This window comes from Balaenoptera acutorostrata, chromosome 11, assembly GCF_949987535.1.
Source record: "Balaenoptera acutorostrata chromosome 11, mBalAcu1.1, whole genome shotgun sequence".
Classification (NCBI taxonomy): domain Eukaryota; kingdom Metazoa; phylum Chordata; class Mammalia; order Artiodactyla; family Balaenopteridae; genus Balaenoptera; species Balaenoptera acutorostrata.
In genome coordinates, this window is record NC_080074.1 from 88,447,360 (window position 1) to 88,468,653 (window position 21,294).

The 21,294-nt window shown below is 38.1% G+C and overlaps 1 protein-coding gene and 1 pseudogene across 1 annotated transcript in view; one reads left to right on the forward strand and one right to left on the reverse strand.

The window, feature by feature from the left end:
- ETNK1 (ethanolamine kinase 1) overlaps positions 1 to 11,644 on the reverse strand; it is a 69,370-nt gene extending 57,726 nt beyond the window's left edge. The window contains exon 1 of the mRNA XM_007194839.3: positions 11,489 to 11,644. Coding sequence (XP_007194901.2) covers positions 11,489 to 11,644 — 156 coding nt within the window. The remainder of the gene's footprint in view (positions 1 to 11,488) is intronic.
- A 240-nt stretch (positions 11,645 to 11,884) lies between these two features.
- Positions 11,885 to 18,391, forward strand: LOC103011520 (S-phase kinase-associated protein 1-like; annotated as a pseudogene).
- Positions 18,392 to 21,294: the final 2,903 nt, after the last annotated feature.

The window sequence follows — 21,294 nt, forward strand, 5'->3', positions numbered from 1 at the left end:
ACGATTTGTGCACTTTTTATTATGTATATCACACATCAACAACAAATTTAACTAGAAAAGAGTTAATGTAATATTCAGATCAGAAAAAATGTACTGCCAGTTAATCTTTTGATTACCTTCAACTCACAGTAACCCTAGAGAAAATTTCCTAAAGCGATAAGGTTTTTAAAACTGAAAATAAATGCGTAGGTACTTCGGTTTAAATTTAATTAATTTTAATTTACTATCTTAAAGAGGAGATACAGATACACATACAGATACATATCCTCTCATATACATCTATAAAACGAAATAAAATTTCTTACATGTATTACAAACATTCTCAACAGAGATGATATCACCACCAAAGGAGCAAAAGTTGGTTACTGAGGGAAGAAAAAATCTATAGAGATATTACAATGGTTTGTGGCTCTCTAAAGCTCAACCCTACCTGCAAAATTCTATTTTTTAGTATTTAATTTCTCCTGTTAGGTAAAAATTAACATAATTTAACCTTCTCTTTAGAGAGTAATTATTAAAAACGTTGAGAAAGAGTGGAACATAGAACATAGAGATATTCAATAAATGTTTGCTTTTATATAGACTGAATGATCGATTTGTAGAATGAGAAAACTATGACCTAGGTAAGTTCTCATATTTTTCCAAAGTCATACAGTGGCAAAACAGGATAAAAACCTGATGTCATGACTCTTAATGTTTCAGGGATACACCTTCAAGTTTATCGGTTCGCTAGCATGACCCTAGACTCACTGTAATATTGTTAAGTATTATCTGAGGAAAAGAATAAGGAAGGGACAGAGGATGATCAATCCCTGATGCCTGGGTGTTTGCCAGATCACCCACAGTATGAAACGGCAGGCATGCTGTCATCTATTACAAGAGGTAAAAGTAAGTGAAACCTAAAAATGATAGCTCCAACCCCAGAAGAGTTGTCCCTGAATCCACAATAAAGTGCAAAATAATGAGAAATAGGCTAAATGTGTGATTCCTTGGCTGATGTTAGCCATACTACCTACGACAGAAAGATAAAGACTGTTTTAGGGTAGATCTTGATGTTGCACCAACCCAGGTTCCACATGGTCCAATACAACATCAGGCTGCTAAGCACAGAACTGTCACAAAAGAGAATGTGTGCTCCACAGCAGATAACTCTTCTTTGACCTCTGTAACTCATCCTCTGTTTACCAAAATGATTCCGGTGGGAAGGGGACAAAATAAGGAAACTACTGAAACCAGAGGATATAGTGTAAAGTTGTCTCATCATCAGAATGGTTAAGTTAGGAGCAGTCTATGGTTTGAAGTCCATGGCATGTTTAGGCTAATGCAGGACCCACAGCTTACTACTGAACAGTCTTGAATGGCTGCAACTAACCCAAACATACAGCAATCTAATCCCAACAAGACTGCTAGACTGGAAGAATGGATAGAAGTAGCTACTAAGTTTGTTTCCTGAGAAGGGGAATTGTGCGGTCCCTCCTCTGCATGCAAAGTGGATCACTCCAGATGAAGTGGCTGATATACTGCATATGCAGGCCATAAAAGACTGGCCTTACAGTGACCAGGATGTTCAACCACTTAATATGCCCCACCCCCAGGTCACGGTGAATACCATGATAAAGGTTTCTCCTTCTACATGGGTCCCCCATGTAACTCTCCTGTTACCAACATAAACTGTTCAGGATGCTGGATCCGATTTGCTGTCTCAAGCTTCCCTTTTCGGGTCTTAGGGATGATAGTAAGAAAACTAAATTAAAAGTAAGCGGAAAAGATAGGCGAGATGGCAAATGACTTGTCCCAACAGAGTGAAAGTTTTTTATGGTTATCAAAAAACTGGATGAATAAAGCAGACATTGATGGGGTTGAAGCAAAACTTTTTAATGAAGCATTATCAGATTGGATGGACTGATGGGACCTGCTAGTGGTCTCCCAGCATTGAGTGCCCCGAACATATCCACCATATTTACTCGAGCTTGGGAGATTTTAAAAAGCCAGGGTACAAAGATGATATTAAGAGTCTGCCACCAATTCGGGAATAAGCAAATTGACTGTGAGGCCAAGATCTTAGCCCAGCCCTCAGCAGCTGGGAACCCAAGGACAAATTCACATAAGTGGGTAAAATGGCCTAGAGGGAGAGAAGAAACCTTTTGACAGGGAAGCCCAATGCACTGAATCCAAAACCTATGTGAGAGACTCTTAAAGGAGCAACAGTTACTCTGCGAAGACATGAGGATGCCACTGTTGACGGTGAAAATTTGTATGCCAAGTGGAGTACTGGAACAGGTATTATGAGAGGTGGTTCTGTCTCCTTCGCCAGAATGTAATACTGAGATAAATATGTTTTATAGTAACACTTTCCCTATTTTAGTACTGTAACAGAAGACACAAATTCACCCTTCAGCCAGGACTAACTGACCGTATCAATTAGGAACTTAAAGAATTGCCCAAACCTGCACAGGTTGCTCTTTGAAGCAATATAGAATACCTGGTGGACAAAAAGAAATTACAGTCTTAATGATATCTTAGAAGTTAAAGCGATTATTAGTGAACTTGAAGGTCACCTTGAGACCCCCAAAACATAATCCAATACCTTCTTTCAGTACGTGACACTGCCCTGCAACTACAAACCCTGAGATGATAAAAATATTAAACTCTACCTTAGCTACTATGAAATTTCTTTAGTCCTTAAAGATGACTAAGATACCAAGCAGGGTTTCGATATTTATTTATTTATGGTCTAAAATGACCGATTAACTACTGAATTCAAATGAACGAGCTTCCACAGGCCAATACAACGGGAAAGACAAGCTTCAATTATTCTTTAAGACAATGGCTACTGGACAAGCCCAGAAGCCTAGAAAGATGGAATTAATGCATGTCAGTTAACTGTTTTGTGGAAGTAACTATTGGATTCCACCATCTTCGAAAATAGCAAAATTAAAAGTAATGTAAAAACAAAACAAAATACCATTTTCATGTATTCAACCGGCAAAAAATTTTTTAATTTAATATCAGAGGTCGGACAAAGTATAGAGAAAAGGATACTTTCCAACACTGTTTTGAGGAGCATAAATTATATAAAAGTGAGAAATAGCATAACAGTTTTGTGTCTTGGATTAGCTATAATACCCAGTTATTCAATCAAACACTAATTTAGATGCAGCTCTGAAGGTATTTTGCAGACGTATTAACCAGATAACTTCAAGTAAAAGGGATTATTCCCCATGAATGAGCCTCATTCAATCAGGTGAAGAGCTGTAAAAGCAAAACTTAGGTTTTCCTGAACATGTGCCCCCTTAAGACTACAATATCAACTCCTGCCTGAGAGCTTCCAGCTTACCAGAGAATGCCCTACAAATTTCAGATTTACCAGCCTCCACACTTGTGTGAGCCAATTCCTTGAAGATCATAATTTTTTTTTTTTTTACTTTTAACCTTTTAATTCCACTAATAAGAATTTACTCTATGGATATACTTAGAAAAGTTATCCAAAATATATGTATAAAAGCAGATCACTGGGCTTCCCTGGTGGCGCAGTGGTTGAGAATCTGCCTGCTAATGCAGGAGACACGGGTTCGAGCCCTGGTCTGGGAAGATCCCACATGCCACGGAGCAGCTGGGCCCGTGAGCCACAGCTGCTGAGCCTGCGCGTCTGGAGCCTGTGCGCCGCAACGGGAGGGGCCGCGATAGTGAAAGGCCCGCGCACCGCGATGAAGAGCGGTCCCCGCACCGCGATGAAGAGTGGCCCCCACTTGCCGCAACTAGAGAAAGCCCTCGCACGAACCGAAGACCCAGCACAGCCAAAAATAAATAAATAAATTAATTAATTAATTAATTAAAAAAAAAAAAAAAAAAAAAAAAAGCAGATCACTGCAATACTTTTCTTAATACCTAAAAAATAAAAACGACAATGTTTTTTTAAAAACACGGGGCAGATTATATATACTGACATGGAGATGTTTAAGATATATTATTTTTAAAAGCAAGATACAGAATAACTTAATTATATACACAAAAAAGAATATAGTTATATTTACTACATTTGTAAACATAGGTAGATAATGTACACTGGTAAATCTATAATTTGATAATTTTTTATAAGTTCAAAAGAAGTTGTTCACAAAATTACCTTTGGGGAGAATGACTTGGTGTTGGGGGGGCTAGATTTTTTACTTTTCATTTTATAGCCTTGTTTTTTTGTTGTTTTTTTTTGTTTTTTTTATTATTTTTTTTTTATGGCTGTGTTGGGTCTTCGTTTCTGTGCGAGGGCTTTCTCTAGTTGTGGCAAGTGGGGGCCCCTCTTCATCGCCGTGCGCGGGTCTCTCACTATCGCGGCCCCTCTTGTTGCGGAGCACAGGCTCCAGACGTGCAGGCTCAGTAATTGTGGCTCACGGGACCAGCTGCTCCGCGGCATGTGGGATCTTCTCAGACCAGGGCTCGAACCCGTATTCCCTGCATTGGCAGGCAGATTCTCAACCACTGCGCCACCAGGGAAGCCCCTATAGCCTTGTTTTTTAAGGGCATGTATCATTTGTATTTTTTAAACAAAATCAACAAAGTTGGACAGAATATGAGCCTTTTCTAATTTTCCTCTTTATATTCTTTATAATTTTAAAACTTCACTTTAAAAGTAATTAAGTCACATGATGTTTAACATGACCAAATATTATGTCTGTAGCTATCAAAAATTGTGGTCAATACCATACCAACATGGGAAAATATTTATGAAAAAATGGAATACAAATTGTACATACAGATGGCCAAACACATGAAAAGAAGCTCAACATCACTAATTATTAGAGAAATGCAAATCAAAACTACAAATCACCTCACACCCGTCAGAATGGCCATCAGCAAAAAATCTACAAACAATAAATGCTGAAGAGGGTGTGGAGAAAAGGGAACAATCTCACACTGTTGGTGGGAATGTAAATTGATACAGCCACTATGGAAAACAATATGGAAGTGCCTTAAAAAACTAAAAATAGAACTACCATATGACCCAGAAGACTGGGCATATACCCAGAGAAATCCATAATTCAAAAAGACACATGGGGCTTCCCTGGTGGTGCAGCTGTTAAGAATCCGCCTGCCGATGCCAGGGACATGGGTTTGATCCCTGGTCCGGGAAGATCCCACATGCAGCAGAGCAACTAAGCCTGTGCACCACAACTACTGAGCCTGTGCTCTAGAGTCCATGAGTCACAACTACTGAGGCTGTGTGCCACACTACTGAAGCCCCGCACACCTAGAGCCCGTGCTCCACAACAAGAGAAGCCACCACAATAAGAAGCCTGTGCACCGCAATGAAGAGTAGCCCCGCTCACCGCAAGTATAGAAAGCTCGTAGGCAGCAACAAAGACCCAACGCAGCCAAAAATAAATAAATAAATTTATTTTAAAAAAGACACGCACTCCAATGTTCATAGCAGCACTATTTACAATAGCCAGGGCATGGAAAACAACCTAAATGTCCATCAACAGAGGAATGGATAATGAAAATGTGGTACATATATACAATGGAATATTATTCAGCCATAAAAGGAACGAAATTGGGTCATCTGTAGAGATGTGGATGGACCTAGAGAGTGTTATACAGTGAAGTAAGTCCAGAAAGAAAAAAACAAATATCGTATATTAACGCATATACGTGGAATCTAGAAAAATGGTATAGATGACCCTATTTGCCAAGCAGAAATAGAAACACAGACATAGAGAACAAATGTATGGATACCAAGCGAGAAACGGGTGGGGTGGAAGGAACTGGGAGATTGGGATTGACACATATACCCTATTGATACTGTGTATAAAATAGACAACTGATGGGAACATACTGTATAGCACAGGGAACTCTACTTAATGCACTGTGGTGACCTAAATGGGAGGGAAATCCAAAAGGGAGGGGATATATGTATATGTATGGTTGATTCACTTTGCTGTGCAGTAGAAGCTAACCCAACATTGTAAAGCAACTATACTCCAATAAAAATTAATTTTTAAAAATTGTACATAAGGTTCAATAACAACTATGTAAAATATTTAAGGGAGAAGTAGAAGGTAATAAACAAAATGAAACAGTTGATTTTTTAATAAACTATGAATAGGAAGTGGGTTTTTTTCTACTCAAAGTTTTAATATTGTGGTACATCTTTTCAGTAAAACCAAATTACTTCATGATCATATAGTCTCTTATTTAAATAATTCATACACAGTATATTTTCTCAGAGTACTGGAAAAAATGACTAATTCAAAATATTCTGTTTGTTAACAATTTTTTTTTAAACTGCTATTGTGATTACCACTAGAGGGAGGGAAAAGTTAGGAGCAGGAAGAGAAAAGGGAGATATTCTGTGTTGCTGGTAATATTTTCTCTTTCCCTGGGTTGGGGCTACGAAGGTATTTATTCTACAACAATTTATGTTTCATTCATTTTTCTGTTTGTTGCATCTCACAGTTTTTAAAAGGGTGATAAAAATTTACCTATTTATAGCCCATCAGATATATCAGAGCAAAATAACTCCTTATAAGACAAAATCCTGAGGACTTCCCTGGCAGTCCAGTGATTAAGACTCTGTGTTTCCACTGCAGGGGGCGCGAGTTCAACCCCTGGTCAGGGAACTAAGATCCCACGTGCCAAGCAGCGTGGCCAAAAGATTAAAAAAAAAAAAGATAAAATCCTGAAAAATACAACCTGATTCCTTAAATATACACTTTTCATTACTTCCTTCATTTTTGTCACCCACAAAAAAAAAAAAAAAAAAACCTTAAGCTTCCCACTTCCTCCCTCACCTGCAAGCAATTAACAAGTCCTGCACATTTATTTTCTGAAATGTCAAATCTGTCCCTTATTTCCATCTTCAAGGCCACTGTCCTAATTTGGATCCCAGCACCGCTTGTCTGTACTAACATAACAGTCTCTCCTAGGTTGTCTTTCACAAACATTTTTTTAATGCAATACACAGAAAGAAATATATTTATCCTCTAATTCAGTACATATATACTTTTATATAAAACTAAAAGCTTCACAAGATAATACTTACCTTATTACTTGCAATGCTCTCTGATCTATCCTATCACATCTTATTTTAACTCATCTTTTTAAACTGTAGTGGTTTCAACCCACTATACTGATTTAGCATCCTCTTAGTGTGCAATAACCACCAGTTTCAAAACCAATGTCCTTTGTAAGTGATCACTTACTCCCCAATTCAAAACATTTCCTTCGGGCTTCCCTGGTGGCGCAGTGGTTGAGAATCTGCCTGCCAATGCAGGGGACACGGGTTCCAGCCCTTGTCTGGGAAGATCCCACATGCCGCGGAGCGACTGGGCCCGTGAGCCACAATTACTGAGCCTGCGCGTCTGGAGCCTGTGGTCCGCAACAAGAGAGGCCGCGATAGTGAGAGGCCTGCGCACCGCGATGAAGAGTGGCCCCCGCTCTCCGCAACTGGAGAAAGCCCTCACACAGAAACGAAGACCCAACACAGCCATAAATAAATAAATAAATAAAATATTTTTAAAAAATACTTTAAAAAAAAACAAAACATTTCCTTCAATGAATGCTGCCTAAATTGTAATCTGCCACTTCTCTAAAAAATATATGATATAACTTACCTGCTTAAAAACATTCACCAGCTTCCCATCATGTCCTAGATAATAAAATACCACCTCCTTAAAGAGGCATAAAACCTTCGTTATCTAACCACTCCCTTATTTGAAAATCACTCCCACTTCTTTTCTTGCTCATACACCATTCTGCCCAAGATACTCATAGTCTAGCTTTTGTGAAAGCAGTTTTTCTTTGCCCAGAAATACTTACCCATTCCATCTCCTATCTTTCCTTCCAAGCTCAGTTCAGGTACCCCGTCTTCTATGAAGCCCTCCCTCCTCCATTCTCCCATGCCTACCTTCTGCTACAAGGAATGCTGCTGAAAAGTAGCATTATGCCAATACAAAAAAATACATGTCAAAATTACTGAATTTTAGGAGCTTACAATTCTTTCATAACAACTTTCCACTTACAAATGGTGGGGGGAGAACCTGGGGGAAGCTGGAGTACTAAAACATACTATGTATAATTTTATGTATTTCATTTAATTCTCCTGATACTCTACTCTTAGTAGTAAAGTAGTAAAATTAGTACTAGTAGTAAAGTGACTATGACTACTATAGTAGTTAAATTCTACTATTTTCTACTATGCTACTATTTTCCAAGGTAGAGAGTAAGTCCTTTTTATAGAGGCTTTTAAATTTGCCAAAGGTGACAAAAGGCTGGAATCAGGATTCAAAAACCATCCTCTTTCCACTACACTATGCTGAGGCCCCAAAGAGAGGTGAAGTGGTTTGCTAAGTCCGAGTCACACAGCTATCAATACCTGAAAATAAACTAGTACAGTAGGCTCCTGACTTTTTGGTCACATGTTATCAACATATATGGGAACCTATCAAACAATACATCTCTCTTAGCCATAGTCAAGTAGTCTTAGGTCCTACCACCCACTCAAATACTTTACTATTAGATAGTAACTATCTTAAAAGAAAGCTGAAGTGAATCCCGTTTCCAAAATAATGTCACATGTAGAAAAGTAATGCAAATTTATGTTTAAGGAACTTAAAGCAAAATCTTTCTATGAGCCAAAGATTTAATTTTTAAGAAATTACTAACTTCACACAGAAATGGCTTCCCTGTCTTAATCATAATATACAAACATAAACTTTTCTCAAAGAGCAATAATTCATAAGATGAGTTCTCATCCCAGATCTGCCATTACAAACTCCAAGCTCACTTTCGTTTAACTATAAAATACATATTAACAGTCTACATCTATCTCACAGGGTCGTTGGGAGAATGTATGTGAAAGTGCTTTCTTTATAAATAGTAAAATATTATTAAATAAAAAACAATGTGACTGGTATTGTTTTAGAACTACTCTGCCTATTCTAAGATACTACACTCCACAAAGCTCACCACTCCTTTTATATTGTATTCTTTTAATTTTGTACAGATAGGGAAAAAATAATTAAACTTTTTAAGACTCTATCTAAAATGAGATATATTATTCCCTGTGTCCATAAGTTGTGAGCAAAGACTGGGCCCTCTATTATTCTGAATGCATTGAAGTCTTTTTTTGTTTACTTCTGGATTTTCCAACATGCTCTCAATAGTTCAGCTGTCAAGAGTAAGTGCCAGGTAAAATAAGTATTACTAGAGTAAGCGTCTAAGGTATGTTTAAAGCATTTTATATCACATAAGAATTTTAGAAAAAATCTTTTTAAAATATGGGCTGTATTACTGATACCTGTTTTAATCTGTTGACTATTATGTTAGGTATGATTTTTATCTTTATACCTCAAAGGAAATAAAAGCAAATCTCAAAAGAAAATATTCTCATTGATATTTACTAAAGAAATCCTGAAGCATCATAAAAGCAGAGTTTATAATGACCTAGAATGTGGGAGTCAGATCTACCATATTGAGAGATGAATAACCATCAACTCTGCTTAGCAGTTGTTCCAGCTTCTGGATCAATAGCTTTGCTTGCAAATGGAGGGATTATATTTCTAAATAACAATCATTCTAAGGGCAAAAAAACATGGTAGTATTTACCTTCACTTACAAATAAGTATATTAGAAGTTTGGATAATGAGTCCAAAGGTCTTAAAGTCAAAAGCTGCTACATGGGTATCAGATTAAGATTCAATCCCAAGTACAACAATCAAAAAACAGTTTGATGTTAGCATATTTTATCCTTTTTTTTTTTAAAAAACCGATATCCTGGCTTTACTTCACTGAGTTTCACCTGAAAAAAAAAGATAGTACCTATCTAAAATGGTTGTTCGGGGGATTAAATGATTAAAAAAACACCTAATGTACCTCTGGGTAGCTATTCCTGCTGTTCTACAGACAAACACATCAACTGAAATTCCAGTCTTCAAAGCTTCAAACTCTAAAGTCTCTGCTTAAAAAGTAATATGGTTTGCCAGTACCAGAGTTTACCACGAAGTAGCAATGTTTTTAATTAATATCTGTTTAATTTATACTTGACTGCCAGAATATAACTCATTTTAATAAATATAAACATCTTCTATAGTAAACTACAAATAAGTTAATGAATAATAAACTAAAGAAGTCTAGAGTTTCAAATTGGAAGTTTCAATTAAACTAATTTTCCTTAAAGAAAATATATCATACTATTTCTTTTTAATTACACATGAAAATCATTTTGGATTCACTATGTCCTACATACTTGGCTAACAAACATTCCCTTAAATTTTCAAAATTTTTGTCTTAACTTTTTTCCAAAACATATGGGTCCTTCTAATCTGCTCCAAACTCTTCTAGGCAGTAAGAACTGAAACCAACATTCATGAAAGCTGAAGTGTCGAGAACTGTTCTGGGCCCTAGGGCACTGTTCATGTTTTATTCATTTTTGTATAGGTGACTACTTTACCAAAGAATCTGAGATACTGTTAAGTCAATTAACATTGCTGAAACAAATCAGTCAACAAAATAAGGCAGATGATGCGGCTACTTCAAATAAATACTCTTACATTATTGCTCAGATTTGAAACAAACCTAAAATATGCCAGCCTTTAAAATTACTTTGTGTTTGCAAGGGAAAAGGAGGTTCATTTTCGTATATAGTACCTGAAACTCCAAAAGTTAAATACAAATTAGTATTCAAAATAAATTTCATGTATGCTTAATCGTAACTTATTAGAAATAAGCTATAAAAAAATGCATAGGCTCTTAAGGACTTTTTCTCCCGATTTTTGTCTATCTACGAATACAGTGGCTCAGGAAAAAGAAATATTCACAAGCCACTGACCCTTCTAACATCAGATATTGTTAGTTTCACTGACATGACTAAAACATTTTCAGAAGTACCGATACGAATAAAATAACGTGTGCAGGGCTACCGAAGAACCCATGAGGACCACGGTCACTACTCTGGAATCGAGTACTGTCGCCAATCCCAGGACTTGAGAAGGTAAGACGCAGGGTGAGCATCAGTGGGAGCTGACAGGGGAGGGGAGGGAAGGGAAATGAGAAGATCAGAGAAGATTAATTACCACATTATTTGTGAAAGGGGAGGAGATAGTGGCTTGGGCCGATGGGCGAGGACCCCTCGCAAGGGAGTGGAAAAGGTTCTTTTAGCAGTTAGAAGGGACAGGGGAGTGGGAGGATGGGCAACGATCAACAGGAACCTTCCCGAGGTGGAAGGGGTGCGTCACGAACGTAGCCGCCTCGGGAAAAAGAAAATCTGCCCTCAGGACGACCTCAGTAAGCAATGGTGAAGGAAGGGGGAGTGACCTTCCTAGGTGTGACGGAGAAAATACAGGATCACTTCCCAAAGAACGGAGGGAGACGACGTTCCCGTAGGTCCTCCCGGGTCACCGGGGACTAGAAGGGATGGTGAGATCGCCCCGCCCCCCGGCCCCCCAGGGGCCGCGTCAAGGTCGGGTGAGACCCGGGGCTGAGGTGTGGGCGTTACCTGCAGGGTCACCTCCTGAGGGTCCCAGTGCGGCCGCAGGTGTTGCAGGAGGCTCAGGGCCCCCTCCCGGCAGCGCTGCTCCTCCTGATCCTGCACCGTGACGTCCAGCTTGGGGACCTCCGGGGAGCCGGGCGGGACGTGGATGTAATTGGCCATGGCCCAGGCTACGGCAGAGACTACCACAACGACGACGGCGACGGCGACCACGAGAACGGCGGGCGCCGACAGGCTGCTGGATCCTTCCGTCCCGGGGCGCCCTCGCGGGAGGGCTGGGGGCGTTCAGACTGACGGCAGAGCGGTAGGAGAACAGCTGGTGGCGGCACTCTCGCCGACCCAGGTCTGGATAGCGGCTGAACTGACCAGAGACTGCTCACGGGGAATATTCTTCTCGTCTGCGCTCGGCCGCCGGCGGGCGCGGAGCATGCCGGGACTGGCCTGACGCTGGCATCACGCGCGGGGCGGGGCCTCGGCTGCTTTAGGATCAAGGCGGAGTTTCTAGCCGCGAGCACAATGGGCCTAGTGCCTGGAGCTCGGTTCCTCGACCGCTATCGGACAGTGCGGTGCGTGCTGCTAGTCTTTAAAACGTGGCGCTCCCGCTTGGAATGAGCCTGAGCCCTGCCAAGCCCCGAACGAAAGGCACTGAAGCTTTAGCTCACCTGATCGGGATGGTCTTGGGGTCTGGGTTTGAGGTAGGGCTGAGTTTTTCTGGGAAGCGAGGGAAGTGTCCTGAAATAACTCCAGGATCAGCCTCTGAATTTGGCCCGAGTCTGGGCAAGCTGGGTTAACTGCGTCGCCTTGATCTCGGAGCCGCTGTGTACTGAGGACTAACCACATAGTTGGGTTGGCAACTAAATTCCCATCAGCAGTATACGGAGATCATGGTATTTGGGACAGTTAAGATATTTGGGTAAGAAAGCGACTGCACTTCAAGATGTGTTTTTAAGGTCTGATGTTTGATCATACCGAGAGTTATTCAGAGTCGGCAAAAACAGGTTATAGTGTAGGATGAAGATGGAAGGAAAGGAGTTTTGGGCTCAGCCTCTAGATGCCTGTTTCAGCGTATCCCTGAGGGCCTTGAAAGAGCTACCTTCAAACTTTTAGTCTCATTGTCTTATAGCAGCTAATTCCCCTGCTAGGGGAATACTGGAAACTGGGTAATCCACAAGTAATTTATTGGGACCTCCTAATTTTCCCTATGATTTGAGGAAAATGGGTTGAGATTTGACCTCTTAATCTGTCTTGCCTGCAGCATTTGGTAAATGGTGAATACGTTTGTTAGTGGTAAATTAAATCGCTAACTGGACTCAGCTTAATTAACAGTCAAAATGTTTATCTCATTAGCATCAGTTTACATTCTGATTGTTCAGAAAGAACCTACCTACCTTTGTAAATCACAAAATAAATAGCTCACTATCAATAAAGGTAAACTTCATAAATTAAAAAGGAGAAGAGAGTTTTATAGACAGCAAGACAGTGGATTCAACATTTTCCAGACTTAGTCTTTTTTTTTTTTAAATCGTATACTAGGAGAAACTCTAAATTATGCATTCCTTTGAATTTGGGGAGAAATAATCAATATACTAATTTCACATTTCAGGTAGTATCTGTTGTTGTTGGGTTTTTTTGGTTTTTCTTTTTTTGGGAGGCGCCACTCAGGGTGCTGGATCCTAGCTCCCCATCCAACCAGGCCCCCGGCAGTGAAAGCGTGAAGTCCTAACCACTGGATCGCCAGGGAATTCCCTCTATTGTATCTTTGTATAATTTGTATTTTTTATTATTAAACAGTTGGCATTTTAAGAATTTTGAAGCTATGATTTGAATTGTGAAATGATTTAATAGCAAATTACAAAAATTATTTGGGGGATCATACAAGTTTGTAATTTTAATGAAGCATCCATTAATAACTAGAAAGACCTAAAAAAAAAAAAAAAAACCTATTAGGTACCTAAGAATAAAACTAACAAAAGATGTGTAAGACCCTTATGGATGAAATTATATTAATGGAGAAATGAACCATATCCATGAATAAGAAAAGATACTTATTAAAAAGATCTCTTTTCACTGAACAAATCAATAAGTATAGTGCAGTTACAATTAAATCTCAACTGCGTATTTCACACAACTTGTTAAAGTGGCATTAAAATTCACACCAAAACTTAAGGTCGAAGAGAAGCTGCTATAATGGGCAAATAGACCAGTGGAGCATGGTAAAGATTCCAGGAAAAGACCTACACACGTGTGAGATCTTTGAATATGATAAAAGTGGCATTGAAAATTAGTGAGGAAAGGATGGAGAAACTACTGGAATAACTGCTAATTGTATGGGAAAATTTTTTTGATCCCATTGTTACTCAAAAACTGGGTTTGCCTCTTCGTGGGTGTCAAGCCAAAAGACACAATCAAGGCAAAGAGCTGGAGAAGGTAGTATTTATTACTTGCAGCAAGTGAGAACACCAGGGATCTTTCCCAAAGCAATGTCTCCTCGAACAGCAAAATTGGAGAAGTTTTAAGCTAAGGGAACATGCATATTCATGAATATGCTTGAGTTAAGGAGAATTCAGCAAATTATTGGGGTAAAGGTCAACAGAGTCCAAGCTTTAGTCTTGGACTAAAGGGGGGGGGGGCTTAGTTCCTGCAGAACAACTCAAAGATATGTATCAGATTATGTATATCCATTGAGGAGGAACTAGGACTGTTTTATAGCTGAACTGCTGCTGCTTGACTGCTTTTCCACTGTTGCTACATTCTTTTGTTCCCTTAAGATCATTAATTACTGAGACCTGTTCAAGGGCAAGCATTGCAGCCAAGCTTAGATCACAAAATGGCTTAGGCCAAAAATGGCTTCTCTTATGTCAAGAAAGCCATGCCTGGTTTTCTTTCTCTGGGGACCCCCTAGCCTATCTGCTTACAGACTTAATTAAAATTTAAAACTTCTGCTCTGTGAAAAACTTCTCCGTGTTAAGAGAATGCAAATCCAAGACACAGACTGGGAGAAAATATTTGCAACAACAGATATCTGATGAAAGATTTGTATCTGAAATATGCAAATAACTCTGAAAACGTAACAATTGGAAAACAACCCAGTTTAAAAATGGGCAAAGGATCAGAACAGCCACCTCACCCCAAGATGAAATACAGACAGCAAACAAGCATATGGAAACATGTTCAACATCATGTCTTTAGGGAATTGCAACTTAAAACTACGAGATAACACTACACACCTATTAGAATGGCTGAAATCCAAAATACAACAAATGCTGGTGAAGATGTACAGAAACAGGACCTCTCATTCATCACTGGTGGGATGCAAAATGGTACAGCCACTTTGGAAGAGAGTCTGGAAGATTCTTACAAAGCTAAATATAGTCTTACCATGTGATCCATAATCATTCTCCTTGATATTTACCCAAACGAGTTGAAAACGTACATCCACACAAAAAACCTGCACATGAATATTTGTAGAATCTTCATTCATAATTGCCAAAACTTGGAAGCAACCAAGATATTTGTGAATAGGTGAGTAGAATAAAAAAAAACAAAAACAACAACAAAAAAGACTACTGGTACATCTATTCAATGGAATATTATTCAGCAATAATAAGGAATGAGGGATCAATCCACCAAAAAAAAAAGGAAACTTAAATGCATATTGTTAAGTCAAGGCAGCCAATCTGAAAAGGCTATAAAATGATTCCAACTGTATTACATTCTGGAAAAAGCAAAACAGTATTAGACACAGTAAAAAGATCAGTGGTTGCCAAGTGTCCAGCCAGAGGGAAGGAAGGATGAATAGATGGGGCACAGGGAATTTTAGAGCTGTGAAACTACTCTGTATGATACTGTAATGGTGGATAGATGACATGAACTTTACAAAACCCATAGAACTGTACAACACAAAGAGTGAACCCTAATGTAAACTAGAGGCTTTAGTTCATACTTATGTCTTTGACAAGGCAGTAGTTATTTTTAAAATGTGAATGAATGAATGAATGAACAAAAGTGTACAAGAAAATATAGGATCGGTTGGCCTTGTTCTCCTCTTTTCTGTTTTTCTTTTTGCAGACGCCACCCTGCTCTCATCAGCCCCTGGCCCGCCATCTCCTTGAGTCCTAACACCATGCCTTCAATTAAGTTGCAGAGTTCTGATGGAGAGATATTTGAAGTTGATGTTGAAATTGCGAAACAATCTGTGACTATTAAGACCATGTTGGAAGATTTAGGAATGGATGATGAAGGAGCTGATGATCCAGTCCCCTTGCCAAATGTTAATGCAGCAATATTAAAAAAGGTCATTGAGTGGTGCACCCAGTGACAGATGACATCCCTGTTCGGGATCAAGAATTCCTGAAAGTTGACCAAGGAACACTTTTTGAGCTTATATTGGCATCAAACTACTTAGACATCAAAGGTTTGCTTGATGTTACCTGCAAGACTGTTGCCAATATGATCAAGGGGAAAACTCCTGAGGAGTTTCGAAAGACATTCACTATCAAAAATGATTTTACTGAAGAAGAGGAAGCCCAGGTACGCAAAGAGAACCAGTGGTGTGAGGAGAAGTGAAATTTTGTGTCTGATGCTGTAACACTGTAAGGTTGTTCCAAATACTAGTCGCACTGCTTTGTTTATAATTGTTAATATTAGAAAAACGGTCCACAAATGCAGCAGCAAATCAGTTGTATTAGCAGAATGTTGTCCTCATTGCATGTGTAGTTTCAGTACAGATTCCAAACTTATGGCTCCGTTTCTTCTAGTATGATCAAAAGTTCTTTTTTCTTTGCTCTGAATAAAATTGAACTGTGGGTTCTCTATAGAAAGTAGCATTTTGGGCTCTCCCTCTTTTTGTAAAGCAATTTCTGCCTAGTTTATTGTCCAGTTAACTTTAGTTTAGTGACTTTTAAAAGTTAGCATTGTAAGTAAAACAACTTGCAAAAAATTTTCTGAAATAGAATTAACAACGTATTATCTTTATTCATGAGTTGGAAACTGGAAAAAGGCTACTTGAGGTAAATGTTATCAGAGTGGGGTTATCAGAATGTCTTCCAGCTTCCTGGAGTCAGAGTACCACTGGTATTGATTAGCCTGTATGTAGCAGGGCTCCCTTAATTGGATCTGAGGACTTGTTTTTGCATTTTTAATCCTCTCAGCTTTGAATATGTTGGCTGGAGGCTCAGTTACTACTCAGTTTGTGTTTTGGGAGGAAACAGAATTAGACAGTTTGCTGGCTTTTCAATTAAAAAAGACACTTAACCCATGTGGTGTGTCATCTTTTTATAATCAGTAATCCTATGTAGGGAAAACCATAAACACTACTTGCATGTAAAAAATAATTTAACCTTTAATGTTAAAATGTATGGCATAACCCAGAAGGCATCAGTCACGAATGCAAGATACTTTCAATAAAAAGTAAGTTACATAAAAAAAAAAAGAAAAAGAAAATATAGGATCCAGTCTTCATGACTGCAAGTTAAGGAAAGATTTTCCAAAGAAGAATCATAAAGCAAGCACCCTGAAGGAAAAGGACTGACAAATTTGAAAACATTGAAATTTAAAACTTCATGAAATTAATTAAGTCATAAAAAAGATAAAAGGTAATTGTGACATATATGATGAAAAAAGGATTAGTATTCAGAATACCACTAATCAATAAGAAAGCCAAACCACCCAAGAGAAAAATGGGAAAAGAATATTAATTTTTGGAAGAAATCCAAACAGCAAGTAAGCTTACGAAAATAATACTTCTATAACTAATAATCAAGGCAATGCAAATTAAAACAACAACGAGACACCATTTTATATCCATCCATTAGATTGGAAAAATTTTTGAATTCTGACAGTGCCAAGTGTACATTACTGGTGGGAAGATACATTTATTTTAAAAAAAAAACAAAACACTATGGAGAGCAATTTTGCAGTATTTAATCAAGTTGAAGATAGGCATTCTTTACCATCCACCAATTTCAATTCCAGGTATATACAAAAATCCCACATATGCACACGAGGAAGTGTGTACAAGGATGTACACTGCAGTATTAGTCATAAAGGCTTATAACTGTCAACAACCCAGCTGTCCTTCAGTAAGCAAATAATTAGATAGATGATTGATAGATAATACATTGATGGATAAATAGATAAGAATTATCCTACAACAGACTAACGATGGCAGGTGGAATACATCTATCTACTTATACATACATTCAGGAGACAACAGGGGCCCTAAAAGTCAGAAATCAAACAGTAGCTTTGAGGACCCAACAGCAACCGTACCTCTGGTTAGTTTGCAAATAGCTGACTTCTCTGTCTCTTCTCTCTCCACCTGTTTTTGTCTCCATCTCTGCTTCTTGAAATCACACTCACTCTTCAGAGCTTAACCTCCAGCAATCATCTTCACGGAGCTTATCTGGATTTTCCTGATCTAAATTTACTTCTTTTATGCATCTGTTAGAACACCTAAAAACTTCTGCCTTGTGCCACCCACACTGTAGATTTAAATCATGAAGATTGTGCCACATTTAAAAGACTAGTAAAATGTTTATAACTTGCTATATAATAAGCATTTTGTATGAGGGAATAAAAGGATCACTGAATATACATCCAAAGGCTCGGGTCATAAATATTTTAATGACAATGGAATTAACTTTAGTTAGCAGAGTAATAACACAAAGAATTTGCAGAAGAAAATATTATGTGAAACGAGATTATACGGACATGTCTAATAGCTAGATCATCCCCCAAACTGAACACATGTTTAAAATGAAATCACTCTTATATGCCTAACAGAGAATCAGGGTTACTTAATGTCATTGTAGACTGAACTGAAGATTCAGAAATCCAAAACACCTGTGATCCCTGGTGTTCAAGGATGTGCATGCTCCGCTCCACTGCTCCCCCTCGAGAAAGAAAAAGAAAAAGAAAGAGCCTCTAGGTGTTTGGATTTTCAGATGTTAAATAAAAATGAAGCTACACGTGTTCTGCTCTTCACAACTTTAAGAGAGCCTAAGGGAGCTGGCCATCTATAAAGCTACTACAACAAACACATGTATGCTCAGCTATATTAATAAGAGCTAATAAATATTTAACTCTATAAAACATGTCTATCAGTGCTTGTTCTAGCTTGCCTCTTTTTCATGTTCCTAGAATCAGATTATAACTCTATTTCATACAATAGACTAATTCCTTAATAGCAAGAATTCTATCATTTTTCTCTTAATAGCCCCCATGGTCTCAAGACAGTATCTTGCATATTGTAAATTACAATTGTGGATTTAGTAGAACAGAGAAATATTTCAAATGATTCCTAATTATAAGAATCTAAAATATGTAAGGGGAAAAAATGTTTTTAAAGATATATGGGTAATGAGAGGGAATACACCTTACCAAATATTGAATCATATTATAAAGGCATAAGTTGAGAGGCTGGCACAGAAATAAACAGATCCCAAAAAAGAAAAATCCATGTATAAATGGGTATTTTATACGTAATAAAGATTAATAGTTTAAATTAGTGAGGAAAAGCAGATTAATTAAAAAATAATATTGAAATCATATTTTTCACAGTATTTGTTAAAATTGATTTAGCAGTTTTTATTATTGTTATTTATTTTTTTCCTATCTTTTTTGGTGTTCTTTTTTTTTTTTTTTTTTTGGCCATGCAGTGCAGCGGCTTGCAGGATTTTAGTTCCCTGACCAGGGATTGAACCCGGGCCCTCAGCAGTGAAAGCATGGAGTCCTAACCACTGGACAGCCAGGGAATTCCTTATTATTGTTATTTAAGTGGTATTAATTAAAAGTTCACAAGTGCTGATCAATATTTCATCTTAATTCTATATAAATCAGTGGCAAAAAACATCATTTTAAAAATGAAGAAACAGGGAATTCCCCGGTGGTCCAGTGTTTCACTGCCATGGGTCCAGGTTCAATCCCTGGTCAGGGAACTAATATCTCACAAGCCATGTGACATGGCCAAAAAAAAAAAAAAAATCCTGTGTTTTTTTTAAATCCATTTTTCCAGGACTTAGCTGATGATTGTCATTTAATAGGCACTTAATAATTATTTGTTGACTAATAAAATGGGTGACAGGCTAAATATGTTCTGCATTATACTTTAAAGCAATTTTTTCAGACTCCTAATGTATACTTAATCACTCTATATTGTTTTACTACCATTCCAACTTTCTCCCAAATGTACCCAATAGCTTAAACACCAATTCACAAGTTAAACATTTAATATCTTTATTCTCATTCCTATTCGGTCCTCCATAAGAAGTGTTTGAAACTGTATTTTGATAGTTGGAAGTAAGGATTTCAGAGCAACTGTGTATGCACACAAACTACAAAGGGCTAATGCCTACTACTTGTGTGCCTACAGCCCATGAAAAATACACAACAATAAGGGCCACTTTCTCCAACTTCAGATTCTATTCTACCTTGTTCCAAAGGATGAAACTTTACTTTCTAGCTCATTAAAGCATATTATACAGAGACCGGAGAGATAATGAAGGGGATGAAAAGAATTTGAGTTTTGTAAGTAGACAATCCTGCTGTAGAATTTGAGCAATTTATGTAATTTCCTTTAACCTCAGTTTCCCCATCTGCAGAATAGTGATAATAACAGGGCTGCGGAGAAGATTTAATAGATGATTATCAAATCTTCAGGATAATGCCTGGTCCTAGTAAGGGCTCAAATATTATTATTAAGTTTTCATCTGAATTAAATGAAATGGTGCATAATAATTAACTATTATTAAATGAGATGGTGCTATTATTATTAGATAATAAAAGGTAAAAGTCTTTCTCAACTTCGTCCAGGGGTATTGTTCCAATGCTTAAACCTTAGTTCAGCAAAGGGATTTCAAAATCTAGAACTAGGTTATGGTTTGGGGGTCTGCGTAACAAAGGAAGCTTCTCTCTTCTTTCCTTGGGAGAGGTGTATCAGAGACTAGAGGAGAATATTCTGGGGGAAGGGTAAGGAGAATATCAAGGACCTACTTTCTCTGGCCTTTTGTGATCCACTAGGTCAGCTCATGTTACTCTCCTTTTCTTCCCTTTGTATATTTTAAAGCTGCTCTGAGTAACACGACCCGGAAAGAGAGCACAATAGCAGGGAATGAGGAATGAGGCAGTAACTGGCAGCTCAGTGATAATGTCTGCAAGGTACCTAAAACCAGAGCAGATGCGAGGAGACAGGCCATTATTTTGGAGGATTGATTGATAATGAAAACTCTGAAGATTGCTAAAGAGTTAAATGAAATACTAGTTTTTCAAGGAAGATGGGCAGAATGTCACCCTATTAATCATAAACTGGTGAGATAAACCAGGATTACCTAGGTAACTACTATATACTGTAACAGATAATTAAGCCATCCAATAGTAACCATCCAGAAGAGGTTTAAGTACAGTAGGGCAAAATTCTGATGGTTTAAAGAGAACAAAGCCTACTGTACTAATTAATTAACTTTTATGATGGTGTCAGGCCATTAGCGATAATGAGAAAACATCGGATTTCATGTGTTTGGACTTTGGTGACATGTGATTCTTTCTTCTTGTCAACACGTTAGGACCATATGGCCTAGGATCCAGTATTATAAATTAGAAAGAAAACTGACTGAATATCTTATCCAAATGGTTAAAAGTACCATGGATGCCGAAATGTGCCAGATGGGTTTACTTAAGGATCAGTTCTAGGGTTTTTTAATATACTTATATGTGACAAGTATGAGACATTGTAGAAAACCAGCAGGAGTTTCTACCCACTCCAACACCCTTGAGTCAGTGCTCAGCGATAATAATAGCCCAACCAAGGTACACAT